General features: G+C 40.7%; 2 protein-coding genes across 2 annotated transcripts; one reads left to right on the forward strand and one right to left on the reverse strand.

The window, feature by feature from the left end:
* Positions 1 to 1,108: 1,108 nt before the first annotated feature.
* psmb11b (proteasome 20S subunit beta 11b) lies at positions 1,109 to 2,885 on the reverse strand. Its single transcript, XM_018670038.1, has one exon. The coding sequence runs from the start codon at positions 2,804 to 2,806 to the stop codon at positions 1,640 to 1,642; it is 1,167 nt and encodes a 388-aa protein (XP_018525554.1). The 5' UTR covers positions 2,807 to 2,885; the 3' UTR covers positions 1,109 to 1,639.
* A 519-nt stretch (positions 2,886 to 3,404) lies between these two features.
* On the forward strand, positions 3,405 to 14,258 carry LOC108878955 (protein sel-1 homolog 3). The gene is made up of 24 exons (XM_018670037.2): positions 3,405 to 3,627; positions 4,220 to 4,745; positions 4,871 to 4,997; positions 5,493 to 5,614; positions 5,798 to 5,913; positions 6,205 to 6,254; positions 6,403 to 6,526; positions 6,625 to 6,763; positions 6,915 to 7,055; positions 7,136 to 7,341; positions 7,450 to 7,629; positions 9,642 to 9,764; positions 9,946 to 10,086; positions 10,256 to 10,318; positions 10,402 to 10,578; positions 10,666 to 10,793; positions 11,157 to 11,240; positions 11,351 to 11,432; positions 11,679 to 11,754; positions 11,844 to 11,962; positions 12,138 to 12,259; positions 12,910 to 13,024; positions 13,269 to 13,332; positions 13,530 to 14,258. Exons 1-24 carry the CDS (start codon positions 3,571 to 3,573, stop codon positions 13,775 to 13,777), a joined length of 3,330 nt encoding a protein of 1,109 aa, XP_018525553.2. The 5' UTR covers positions 3,405 to 3,570; the 3' UTR covers positions 13,778 to 14,258.
* The last annotated feature ends 253 nt before the right edge of the window (positions 14,259 to 14,511 follow it).

The raw sequence follows: 14,511 nt of genomic DNA on the forward strand, positions 1-14,511 counted from the left end.
GGAGGTTCATTAATGCAAAAACTACACTGTGCAAGCACAATACAAAGCCAATCTGCAAGCCAGGTTTTGAGAGCACACAGCGACAGATTTGCTAGTGCAAAGCATGTTCTGAGCTCAGACTCCGAGAGACTGTTTGGCAAACTTCTAGCTGTTATGGTCAGACGTTTTTAAAGTTCTCCAAAAACCAAAAAAACCAAAACAGATGTACTGAGCTGAACTTAGAAGCCAGAGTCTGTGACATTTCACTTCTTGGTCAAATCCAGTGGTGTTTTCTCTCTTCTCAGCTGGAGATTGCATGTGAGGAGTGGAAACTGCCAAAACTGAACAAAAAGCTTTGAAAAGGGCAAGCCAAGGAAGCCTGACTGCTTTCTCAAATTTTGAGTCACAGTTCATCTTGCAGGCTCAAAACTTTGATTACGATTCTGTCCTTGTTTCTCTCAGAACTCCCTCTGTACTTACAAGTCAGGCCGCAAGCTTTAAAAATCTGGACCATCACCAAATGGATTTCCACTTTTTGTTTTTCACTCGCTCAGTAATTCTGTCATTAATGAACTTCCGAAGATGGGAATTATAGATGAGGTCGGGGAGGAAGGGAGGCTTTCCCCTCTTACTCTCACAGCTGCAGTCAATCATATAGTACTAGTTTAGGTTTGAGACGACGCTGGAGATGTGCTGAGCGTCGTCACGCAGCCCTGCCTGTAATTTATTTTGTGCAATTAATAACACATAGACATGCTCACTGCACACACACACATTAGCCATTAAAAGCTCATTCATATAAAGTATAACACAAAAATAAGCTCATCATATCAACACATTAAAACACAACATTAAGCACAACTCCAACATTTTGATATGTAGTACATTCCATACGCTATAAAACTTCTCTCATATGGTTTATTGCGTCGCCCTTGAAACCTTTAACCACCATACTTTGGCTTTCTTCACTTATGTATTAGAGTCAGGACTGAACAATGTGGATGAGGATGAACAGCTCTCTGCCTTTTGCCCTAATATGCAGAGTCATTGTCACTTGAATAATTACTAGTATGCTTAATTTACTACCACACTGCTCACACAGAATGAACAGGCAATTCAGCAAAATTTCACGTGTTCATTAATTTATTGAAGTGTCAAAGAAACTTCAGAGGTATTCTGACAGCAGACACAAATCAGTTTTCAACTCCTTACCAGTTATTGCCGCAGCTGAATTTGTTCCCTTATAGACGGTAATACATTACGACCTTCAGCCTCCCCACATTTGGATTTTTTTTGGAGTGTTCACTGTGATCCTTTTCTCTACTTCTGTCTGTTTATGTGGCTCAAACACAAGCAGGAATAGGTAGTAATTATCTAACATACTTGAAATGATTCATAGTGTTTTTAACGTCTAAATCAAAATGCCAGCCAGCAGTGCGCTGTTAGAATACATTTTATCATCAGCACAAACAAAACATCAGCTGTTTATTGGAGGGAATGATATGCATGCCCAAATCATTTGAGAAATAGCCTGGAGGATGCAACTGCCTGTCCTGTTCATTAATTTAGTATCTGCTGCAAAGATGCCATCACGTCTCTCCAAAATACTCCCTGATGTTTGCCTTTCTCCTCTCATGCCATTTTTGTTTGTTTCATGTCTTTACTCAGACAAAGTCACGTCCTGTCTCATCCTTCTCTCTTGTCTTTCCTTTTCTCTGTAATATTCCTCTTTCAAATCCTCTCTCTTCCTCCGAGTCCATCCTTTTGAGGAGATGTGATAGATGTCTACATGGTTTCCTGAGTATGCATCCCTGTGTGTGGCTCTGTACACAGCTTCTCTAGCTATTGATGTGGCCTCATCCACTGTCAGTCCCCATTTAACTCCTTGGTCCAAAATTGAGTAGGCATAGGGGGATCCCGAGCCCACAGAGAAGAGTGTTCCCTGCAGGCGAGTACCATCACTGCACACATAAAACAGACTGGGTCCAGACAAACTTATTTTCTTCCTGGTAAAGCTCTGTTGACCTCCAAGAGTTGACGAAGAACTCTGAGTCTTTGGCTTTGCCAGAGATACCTTTTCAAGACTGGTATCTGCATATTTTTCCAGTTTCTTTGTTGTTTCTGTGCAACCACCAAGATCTGTCTTTGAACCTCCATTGTCATGGCATTCATCTACCTCTCCTCCGTCCCACCCACACAGCGTGGCAGCCACGCACAGCTCGGTCCCCTTAAATGGGTGAAGCATGTGTGAAAGCAGTTTGGCAGCTCCGCTTGTGGACAGCCGTCGGCCGTGGCGGAGCTGGTAAAGCCTCAGCTCTCGAGACAGAATCCGTTTCCAAAGGGCACAGTCGGCTGAGGTGCCCGACGTCGTGCCCACCAAGTGACTGTGAATGGGCAGGATCTTCTGGGAGGCTGGGCACGCTACCAGCCCAGAGCAGCTGGAACGAGTGTCTGCTGCAGCCAACACACCGCCCTGAAACATGAAAGCCAGGGTGGTGGTTCCATGAGACATGGGAAAAGGCAAAGGGACAGTCTGAGAGGAAGTGAGAGGAGGACTTATCGGCAAAGAGAAGGATGGCAAGATGGAGTCCTGAGATAAGATAGCGCCAGAGCTCTGGATTTTGCTGATTTGCCCAAACTGTATTGGACTCTCATCTAGGTACTCTGTAACTGGTATATAAAAATTAAACAGACTTGTGCTGTCACTAAACGGCAAACCACTCACATAGTTACATCCACTCTTCTTTCCAAAAAGCACTGAAGAACATTCAGTGGTTACACTATCCGGAAAGATGTCCTGGAAATTGCATAGGTCCTGTAAAGCCATTGTAAATAATTACTTTTTTCTAGAGAAAATCTCCAATCAAGTTCAATCAAAAATACTCATACCAATTGCCTGACAAAGGTTTGCATGTCATCTAGAGTTGTAGCAAATGTCTATTTTAGCAGCAGTCACCCTTTATATAGACAACAAGACGGCGTTCATTTACATGCAGTCATCTAAAACAGCCCATCAAAAACAGTTACTGATGCCTCATTCCCTTCACTTTGAAGCATAAACTGTCAGTAACCCATGGGTAATTAATTTTGACTGTGATATCAGGTTGTTTTTCAGATCAGATTTCTTCAAAGTCTTGTGTGGGCGTAGGCCAAAGAGGACGCAGGGTAATGGCAAAGCCTTGGGTCGAGCACATCAAATTAAGTTAGACTCTGAGCTTTGATGCATCACTCCCATGGAAAGTTCCCTAATAGAATCATAAATGAAATGAATCAAACAACATTTTTGTGAGGCAGCAGAGAAGGTTTAACCAAGGTTTTCAGGCACTGTATTGTAGGTTTCCCTTTAAAAGCAGCTCATGCAAATACCTAAACTTGCAGCACCAGAATATCTGGTAATCCTGCATCACACAGGGTGTATACTCACACACCTGCCACCTGTTTAGAAACTATGCTGCCAGGTGTCAAACACTCAGAGAGCCAATACTCTTTCACACATCTTTGACTTTATATTTCAAATGGATTGGAAATTAACTTAGGGATTACATAACTTTTTTCATGTTTTAATTGATTTTAAGACAAAAAAAACTCAAAATGAACAAGCTGCGTGCCATCATTTTTGGATATGTCCTCACCGCTGCCATTATAATGGTAAGAAAACTCACTTAAACTTACTATTATGCTTTACCATGTCAGTTCTTGAATGTGAAAGTTAATGAAAACTTATTTATATGAAGTTATTTATTCTGGAGCAGCTATAATCAATAATTGACAATGTGTAAACAATGTGAAAGATGTTGCTAATCGTGACAAACCTACAGAGAACTATCACCTGAATCTCCCCTCAGAGCTACAAAGCTTTAAAGTGTTTGTTCAGCTCATTGTTTTGGTTCACTCCCATGGCTCTCATAGTGCCGATTTGTGCCTGAGCTGGCAGCTGTTTAAAAAGAAACACCTTTAGAAACCAACTATATAGCACCTAATTATAATACAATTTATGGCAGGATTTATAACAAACAGATTTTAGTCATTTCCTCAAAGCCTTCTGGAGGAACACATAGAGGGACTATTTTTGGATGTTTGGGAATATTATAGCGGAAGATCTGTTTAAGGGCAATCAAATACATCCAATTCAATAATTCCTTCTTAAGAATATATCCTCTGTAAAACATATCCATGTTTCTTGTCTATTTTGTTTGAATGAAATATTAATTTTATATACATAATCTTTTCCTTCACCCAGGGAGAGTGTGTTTTACAAGCCATTTCACCCAAGAGTGGTGAGAGCCAGCCTGACAATTTCATAGGGTTTGACTCAGCCCCTGACAAAGTGGTAGATGGCTCAGTGGTCCGTGTGCGGTATCAGTGCCCCGGGCCATGTCAGCTTGCAGTGGAGGTGGTGGTGTCCACATTAAGGAAGAGAGATTTAGTGGTCTTCAGGAGGAAATGGATCAGCAGCACACCCCGAGCCTACAGGATCCACCAGGTGCTGCTCAGATTGCCTCCGTCCATTTTATATCAACATGACTTTTTCAACAGGAATGTTTTGGAGCCTGAAAATGTGACAGTTCGTGCTTGGCTAGACCATCTTAAAGATGACAGTGAAGCTGGGACATACCATGGCTCTATGTTGAGGATTCATAAAGTGCTACAGATAATTCCACTCTCAGAGCGGCCAATTAAACCTCCCACAGGGTGCCCTTCATGGTCTGCTCAACTGATGTGGCAGATAACCAGAAACAGAATCAGTCAGTGTCCACATGAGTCAGGTTAGACCCTTGATCACATTGTCATTTTCTTATTTTGTTCATGTCCCATGTTTCTCACCAAAACTTTTAAAAGAAACATGAACATGTTTGCATGTGTAATCTTTTGCTGCTCTGCTTGGTCATAGACATAATCGATGTGCTCAAGTTCCCCCTGGCAAGTACTGGTGAGTACTTTGGAGTAGTCCGCAGGTTCCAGCCTTTCATCGATGGAGCACTGGAAGGAATCCGTCTTCACGCTGTGACACAGCCCAGGTTGGACATTACACTTCACACATTGACTTCTCATTTAGTTGGTTTTAGTTGGAGCTTATTCTGCATGAAGTTCAACTACACAGCATGAAAAACTCTCCTACAGGGTTCTCCAAATGTTGTATCAAATGCTTAAAAACAGCAGAATTTCTAGATGTTAAATGTTATCATATTGCCTCAAATGTACAGTATATAATGTTGGTGGTTTGTGATGATAGCAGCAGATTGACAGGCCACAGGTCAGTGATTGTTTCCTTTTCTGTGCTGGCAGCTGTTAGAACACACTCCGCTTTTAGTTTTACTTCACTGTCATGATAAATGACTTTACAAGCTTCATGAAGCCTCTTCACCAGAGCATATAAGCTTTTTATTTACGGTCAGTGAAAGACATTGAGGTCAGTCATTTTTAGCAGACAGCGCAGCGTTTTAAATTCAACCTTACGCTTCAGTGGCCAAAGAAATGATTTGTCAAATCATGTTTTGTTGCTTGCTTTTCAGCGTCACCTTATCTGTGTGGATCTACCTACTGAAATGGTGTCAGAAGCAGCACTGTGGGATCATCCATCACGTCGATAGGAAAACTAAATACGACTCTGTTCTGATGCAGCTCACAGACACAGGTGGGTCACAGCAGCTTGTGGGTACACCTGATACCAGTTGAGGGGATTAGATTGAGGTATCATGGGACGATTGCAAGTGATGATGTGTGTTTTGTGAGATCGCAGAACAGACCGTGTTATGTATTAATAAAGAGCTTTGGATCTCCTGTGGTGAAATATATGACTATCATATCTTCTGTGTAGGGGATGTCATAATTCAGGCACGTGTGACAACAGGAGAAGATGAAGCTTTCCGATCCAGTCTAGCGTTGCCCCTGTGGAAATGGATTAGATTAGACTGTTATATACAGGACTCAGAGGTATGGAACCTCAGTGTGTGCCTTTGGGTGGAGGGATAAAGAAGAGAAATTAAAATACAGCTCGGGGCAACATCTTATAGTCATCCTTTCTCTTCTGAGTTTGGTTTGGTGCTGTGGCTTTGCAGTGTTTGATTTCCTTTTGGAACAGCTGTAAGATCGTGAACAATGGTTCCTTTCCAGCTGGGAAACTCCAGGCGATTGCAGTGTGTACTGCAATCTGAAGTCGTTCACAGCTGAGTAGGTTTTTTTGCAAGTGTCGAGAGCTCATGCATTATTATGTCTGACTTTCAGGTGCTGCTGCATGCAACATGGGATGATGAAACCCACAGATATGCATACAAGTAAGACATTTCATGGATTCTTTTTAAAGATGCATTATGTCTTTTGTTGCCCTCATGCTGCCCGCACAAAGCACCCATTAGACCGTTTACTGCAATAGAACAGGGATGGCTGATACATGGACAGTGAGTGATATTACATGTCTTGTAGATTTCAGAACAATATTTATTATGATGACACTGATGGATACTTTGTGGTTGGAGGAAGCAAATTCATGCCGAGCATCCATGGATATTTTGGGCCTATCAAATACTACCGCTTTGGAACTGAAGAGGTAAAGTGCCAGCTTTCTAATCACAAGTCAGATATCATTGTTTTGTTGTTTTATTGCTGTTAATCCCAGAGTGAAATGCAATGTTATTCATATCACAGGTAGAAAATCAACTTCACTCCAAGACAGTATTACAGGAACTGGATAAGACTCATCGCGAGTGTCAGGAAATGAAAGAGTTTACAAAAGCTTTTCTCAAAGAAGTAACTGAGAGTCACCCTTTGTCAACAATCAGCAAAGGTGAAATATTATTTTGACAGGTTCTTTAAAGCGGCGTTGCGACTGTTCTTCAGGGAGCAACCTTATATAGATCTAATATCAAGAGTGTCAATACAACTGCACACATATAAAGTATGGGAAGACCAGTGTTGACAGTTATGTTTTATCTCAGGTGTCTGTGCCCCTCACTTCATAAGACTATGGGGTCAGTTTGATGAAAAATTCTGCACACAAATGTGGCCCTGGGAAACAACACGTAAACACAGCACGCTTCTCCATCTCTTACAAGCAAAAGAGGAGGAACTCAGAACAGGTGTTTTAAATTGTTTGCAATGTCTTTCTGTACATATAAGGAATATATCATAAAAAACACACAGCTATTCTTTCCTGTAGGATCTCTGGGTGTGAAGGATCTTAGGACTACTTTGTTTAAGGAGGCTGTTGATGCAATGTTCCCTGTGGATCAAGCTCAAATTAAAATGACATCCAAATCAACGTCTCTGCTACAAGCATCCTCCTGCTTTGGAAATCACAAAGCATCGCTCTTGCTGGCCTCCATCCACCTCGCCGGCCTGGGACAGTCAGTAAATAAAGAACAGGTAGTCAATGCCTTCCTTGCACCTTAATTGCTACTTTATATCTTAAGTCTTTACATGAATGTTTCTCCTGTAATGATGTCTGATACTATTGGCCCCTGTGTGTTTCAGGGTCATGTCTATAGTTTGATTGGTGCAGCAGGTGATAACCGTTTCGCCCTGATGCATGCAGGGTATAAACACACACAAGGAATTGATGGCTTCCCTAAGGACTTGGACATGGCTTATAGCTACTATTCAAATGCTGGGAAACAGAGCAGCATTGACAGTTACAACATACATGAAAATAAGGTATGTTTAAATAACTCAAATAAAAAAAGGTATTATTATCAGCTTTGATTATGGCAAGGTCAGTCCACCACTTTGGTCCAGACTGAAATGTCTTGACAACTCCTTGAAAGGGTCTGCAGATATTCTTGGTTCCAATTTGTCCGATACTGTGGTTTTATTACTACATACCTGCAAAATAATGACATCCCCATTAGCATTAGCTGTGGTGTGTATTTTGCACTAATTAGCAAATGACTAACAAATTGCTAACACATTAAACTAAGATGGTGAACATGTTAATCACTACCCTTACTTAACATTAGCATGCTAGCATTGCAGACTCAAAAAGTTACTCGCATGGGTACTTATTAGAAGAAATAGTGGAGGTGGTAGAAAAGGTAACAGTTCTACCAACAGAAAAAACAGGAACTGGTAACATTATTTAGGCAGTGCACATTTTGTCTCAGTGCTTTTAAAAGAATAGTTGACACTGACATTTAGAGAATGTTTCAATTTGCCCTCTTGACAAGAGTTAGATGAGAAAATTGATAACAACTTATCTGTCAGCTGTCATACATAGCTAGAGACAGCAGCCGGTTAACTTAGCTTAGAGCTTGGCTCTATACTAACCACTGCAGTGAGTTTGAGAGGTACTGGTAGTCAGATTTTGTCACTTTTTAAAAGAATAAAAAAGACTAGTTGTTTCTCTTTTTCCAGTCTTTACGTTAAGTTAAGCAAAACAACTGCTGGCTCCAGCTTCAAATCATACAGATAATGTATGGAGTGGTATCACTGCTCTCTTTTCATTCGCAGCAAGACAGTGAGTTTCAAAATATACACACAGATGCACGGTGTGTACAGACTAAACAAACATATGGAAAATCTATTAATCATTCACAACATGTACAATTCAACATGTACATAATATATGCACGCACATATTCATACAAAGATGCACAAGCACATACAGTACTGCTAGCACATGACAGCAGTGATACAAAAGGTGCTCCATATGATTAATAGTGTGTTTGTTAGTCCCACCAGTTGGATCAGAGGTGCACACAGAGAATAGGTGGGTCTTAAATCTTAATTTAGAAATGTGAATGAGGTAGCCGTCCCAAAGAATAGAGGGAGAGCACACCAAAGATGAGAGGCCTGTTATAGAAGTCCATGTCAGACTGACCTCATGTTTATTCTTGGCTGTATCTAATGAATAGAGGGTCATGAAAACAACAGAAAGATCTTACTGTCTATCTCCAGCTTGAATGGGCAGCCAATGCACTGAGAAAACAGTTGTAGCCAAGTTTATTAGTGGATATTCTAGTTGTGGCATTTTTATTAACTTGGAAACTTTCTGAAGGCCAGAATAGATGACAGTACAACAATTCATGTGGATCCAATCTTAAATAAAGGTCTGTGGAGGATAGAGAAAGGATAGACTTCTGTCTGTGCTGTTTATCTGAGCTCCTCTGACTGGTTTGAAGTGGGTGGGGCTCACTTCAAACAATGTGATCCCATGTAGCACCAAACTGGATTTAGCTAAATTTGAATCACAGTCTAATGACTGTCACAGTGTTTGTTTTTGTTGACAGCACTGTCAGTAACTACCACACCCACACAGTCCTGATGAGTCACATTAATTGAGTGTTTAACTTTGGATAGTTAATACCTAACTCAAACTTTCATTGCTGCATATATTGTGGCCTAAAAAACAAAACCCATCAGCAACAGATGGGATGAGACAGAGTACAGACAGGAGAAGGGTAAAGTACAGTTTTTGAAAACATTTTAATGTGAGATTCAGGCTGGAGATGGAACACTTGTAGAAGCATTAATAGAAAGAATTTGCTTAATAGCATAAGTACTTTGTTAATATTAACAGTAGTACTGATTTTGGTAACTTTGGTAATTGCAGTGTTTGATAATAAATAACAGTAGTAGTACCACTACTACTGAGTAGGTAGTGTTTTTAGTCATAGTAGCAGCAGTGATAGTTTACTATATTAATGTTTTTGTTTGTTTTTTTTCTAAAGCAGTACACACCTGAACACATCTATCTAAACAACCAAGAGGATTTAGACCAGCTGACAGATGAGACGAGTGATGCCTTTCAGTATCTGAAATACCAAGCAGAGAAAGGAGACGTAGAATCCCAGGTATGTGTGACGTATTTTTTTGTAAAGCTGAACCACAAAAGTAAGGACTGTGTGAGTATGTTTGTCTAGGGAAATGTACAGTATAAAAGCCGTAGAAAGAGTTAAATCCAGCTTTTATTCCTCCTTTGTGGTTTGTAGACAGAGTCTGTTTTAAGACTAACAAAAACTCTATTATCTTTAGAGACGCCTGGGAATGATGCTTTATTGGGGACAAAATGGAGTCTCAAAAGACATAGTGAGTGCAGTGAAGTGGTTTGAGAGAAGTGCTATGCAAATGAAGGACCCCTCAGCGGTGTACGACTACTCCATCCTACTGATGAAGGTGCTATAACATTATAAATACTCAGCCTAATTTATGATTTGATTGAACACTGGATATTTTGTGCTTGTTTTTAATGTGTGTGTATGTGTGTGTGTGTGTGTATGTGTGTGTGTGTGTCTGTCTGTGTTTTGACAGTTATTGATTCACTGATTAATGTTGATTCCCTCAGGGCCAGGGAGTGAAAAGAAACTACACCCGGGGTTTTCAGCTGCTGAAGAAAGCTGCAGCGATGGTGAGTGTGTAGTAATCAATCTGTGTGTTTACAGTAGGTGCCTTCACTATGTCTGTTCACCAGTGTCTGTTTCCTTGCTTTAGGGCTCAATTAATGCCTTGAATGGTTTGGGCTGGTACCATGGGATTAAACTGAACGACCACAAAACTGCAGTGAAATACTTTGAACAAGCTGCGCTAAATGGGAGTGATGATGGCATGTTTAACCTGGGAATTTATCATCTCAGTGGCATAAACCCACACAGCCCACGGAGGAATGAGGTTTGAGTCTAACACTTTGTCAAAATGTAGTTTGGTGGCTCATATGTTATGATCAATGAGATGATATATTTTCTATATGATCCATAGACGGCTGCATTCCACCAGTTTCTGAATGCGTCTCGCTTCGGTCATGTGGCTGCATCAGTGGAGGCAGCTTGGTACCTTTCGACAGGAAGCCTGGAAGGGGTGTTTCAGGATGTGGAGAGGGCTGTGATGTAAGAGGCTTTCATTAGCTTGGTGAAGAAAGCTTTGTTATGGACTGTTGCACTGTAGCCTGCAGCTCAGTGGCATCTAATTTCAATGACAGTGGCTAATTCAAGGTCAGAACCTAGTATTTGCATATCTAAAAATAAGAGCCACTGTCACCGCATTATTGTCTGGCACAGAGTGATTCTGCTTACCAATGTTCCTCTGGTATCTTATGAATTTAAAGAAGCTCCTTCTGCAGCTGTAGACACTTTTTTTAGAATGACCTCAAGAAATCAGAAACTATTTTTAGATCATGTTAAAATATTTTACGTTTTTGTGGTGTAAATTATATTCCATAATTCATCAGCCGTCTTTTACCCTCCGTGCAGAATGCTAAAAAAGGTCTGCGAACAGAACGGACACCTTGGATTTATGATCAGAGAGGCTCTCCAGGCCTACCTCTGGGGCTCTTGGTAGGAACATTAATTTCAATTACTTTTCAATTGTCTGCATTTAATCATTTTCTCTGGTCTTTACTATTTGTCTCTGCTTCTTCACATGTGCTTTATTGTGTTGCCAACAGGCAGGAAGCATTTGTGAAGTATATTTTGGCAGCTGAAACTGGTCTGGGTTTGGCCCAGAGCAATGCTGCGCATCTGTGTGAGGTACATATATGTTGTCTCTCTGGTTTTAAGACTTTCTGCCCTTAAACAAAACACTGCCTGTTCTTCCATTGTGATTTTAAGCACAATCCTGAAATCAATGTCATATAATTGGAGGTCTAAAGCACATAATTCCAGTCACAAACTAAAAGAAGAAAACCAAGCCAGGGGGAAATTATTAGCAGCCGATAACATAACCTTCCTCATTGCTCTGTTCTTTCTCACCCGCAATCATTTTCCCAAATGCAGAAGCTGAATCTCAGTTATGATTGTCAGTGGAGATATCATAACTACTCTATATTAAACTATGATCCCCATCCATCTGGTGAGTTCTTCTCATTTCATTCTGCTTTAACCTCTCCTGCTCCCTGTCAATCTGGTCAATGAACAGCAAGTATTTATCTTCTTTTATAGCTCTGCTGAAAATGGGAGACTACTACTACTATTCCTTCGCCACGCGAGAAGACTCATTATCCGTGCTTGGTCAGGCCGTATCAATGTATAGCAGAGCGGCTCTAGCGGGCAGCCCTCAGGTGACAGATTTACTCGGGCTGTAATCTTATCACCCTATGATAAACTTAATTAAACTTCCACGGGTTCAGGCCCACCGCAATAAAAACAACAAACAGAATTATACAGTGTTATTATTTCTTCAGACTTTCTCCGTGAATAACCCATCAGCCTCCTGTTATGATTTTATTTTTACAGGGAATGTACAACTTGGTTGTTTTGGCACAACAAGGGCACACTCTTCCACCAAGCGTCCGCAGCCAGTTTAACGTGTCACATCGTGATGAGGATGACACTGTGGTGGAGAAGATCTTACAAAGGTGCTTTTTAATCCATAAACTGCAAAAGTGCAGAAGTATGGATTGTAGCAATATGATGTGCTTCATTTATTTTAACAAAAATATAAAAGTTTGATAGTTGATATTACCAATGTAGATTGTTTAGGAAGCTTTGTTTTTAAGTAGAAGTTTGCCATTTTGGGAAAAACATATTTGCTTTCTCTCCACAAGTTAGATGAGAAGATTGACAACCAACAGCCAGTTAGCTTAGCTTAGCACAAAGATTAGAAACAGGTGGAAAAAGTTAACTTGGTGTTTGTGAGACTTAGAGAAGCTGATGGCTGGACTTTGTTGCCTTTTTGCACAGAACCAGGCTAGCTGTTTCCCCCATGCCAGTTTTTGTGCTATGCTAAGCTCACTGGCTGCTGGCCATAGCTTCATTTAATGTACAGACATGGAGACTGTGCAGTAAATCAGTCTTCCCCTCTAACTCTTGACAAGACAGTAATATTTACTAAAATGTCATATTCCTTTAAGGAAAAGTCAGTTCAAGCTAACGTTAGCTGTCTGCTCTTGCATTACTGCTCATTCACTTTCAGCAATGTGCTTTTACTGTTATTATGGCAAAACTGTAAAGGGCTGATATTACTGTTATCATGTGTAACTCAGTTTCCATTGTTTGTTCTTCTCAGATGTGTGGAGACTGAGTATGAAGAGGCAGTAACGCCCTGTTCTTTAGCTCTGCTCCGAGTCCAGATGGGAAAAGCCTTGAGGAGAATGACTCAGAATGGTGCACAGCTCCTCTTGGTGAGCACAAGAAAATCAACTCTTACTGTATGTAGTAAGAGAAAAATTCAACACACCACAAGCTGCACTCCTACAATATATATTATTCTCCTTTGATAATTTGATCTAGCTTTTAATTATTGAAATATGTGAAAATGCAAATTGTACTTTCATCATGAATAAGACATTAAAGCCACTATGATCTGCTATTTTGAGAGAGAAAATGTGATGATTTATTTAACTTACTATTCTTATTTCTCTATAGGCATATGCATCTCTTCTCTCTGTCTGTATCCTTATTGTCATTGTGCCATTCCAGAGCTGTCATGGTAAGTAATGATGAGTGCTGTTCACTATTGCACCCCCGTACATGTCTTTGCCACAAGATGGTGTCATTTCCCCACATATTGCTTTCCTGCTTCTTGCTCTGACTTGTACATCAAAAGAAAATCTATGTATTCATGTTTGTTTGCCATGAGAAGTGTCCTTACATCTTCTCATCCTGCTTATCTCCAAATAAACACAGAACAAAGGGTTCGCAGTCAGCGTGCGATTGAACTGAGGGCAAGGACATCATCTGTCAGCCAAAATGGTGTCGACTTGAATAGGGAGCGAGATGGCATCGTGGGAGGAACCTACAGAGTGGCAGGGAGTCTATGGCTTACTGTACTGAATGGTGAGCAGTGGGTCCAGCAGACCAGCGATTTGGTTGTGACACTGTCGGGTGTGTGCCTGTGTGCTTTCTGGACCACATTCCTCTATCATCTCCTATGACATACAATACCCAACACAGTGATCCAATAGCCACAGTAAAAGCCCCAGACACTACATACTGTAAGAGCATACATTTAGCAGATGAGTTGCAGCATTATTCATGTGACACATTTGTGTTTAGAAGGCGTGTGACTCATTTTTCGACAGGAAGGAGAGAAGTGCTGATCAGAATGTGAGTGTGCTACTTTTATCAGAGTTTTGATAATGTTTCCTCAGTAACCATTTCCCATTGTTTTGTTTGTGGAAAATAACATACTTATCATGCAGTTCGTTTAATTAATGCTGAATCTGACCTAGAGCTTATATTGTCTTGGGGATGTGGTTCCAAGGAAGTGGAGTGAACCATCTGTTATGCAATGTGTAATAAAAATATTTCAACACTGAATATTTCTTTGATCAATCTTTCAGGCATTTGTCTTGTGAAAATGAGCAATTTCAATCACAGAGTAGGACTGCTAAAACTGAAAGACAAATACTCTGATGGCTGGACATTTAAAAGCAGAGAGAATCAGCCTCAGTGATGGATGTGTTGGTAGATGTTGTACTGGAAGCTGAATTCTAATAGGTCAGCTATTAAGGCTTGTTCCCAGCCCTATCAGTGATGTGTTGATGATAAGTGTCTCAGCAGAGACTGGACGTGACAACGGCAGCATGTCAGGTACTTCAACATTTTGTCCAAGGCCAGAGCAAAGGAATTTCAGAAGTTACTGATTTAATCTCTGGCTGGGCTCCTG

Source organism: Lates calcarifer, linkage group LG17, assembly GCF_001640805.2.
Source record: "Lates calcarifer isolate ASB-BC8 linkage group LG17, TLL_Latcal_v3, whole genome shotgun sequence".
In the NCBI taxonomy this organism is placed as follows: Eukaryota; Metazoa; Chordata; class Actinopteri; family Centropomidae; genus Lates; species Lates calcarifer.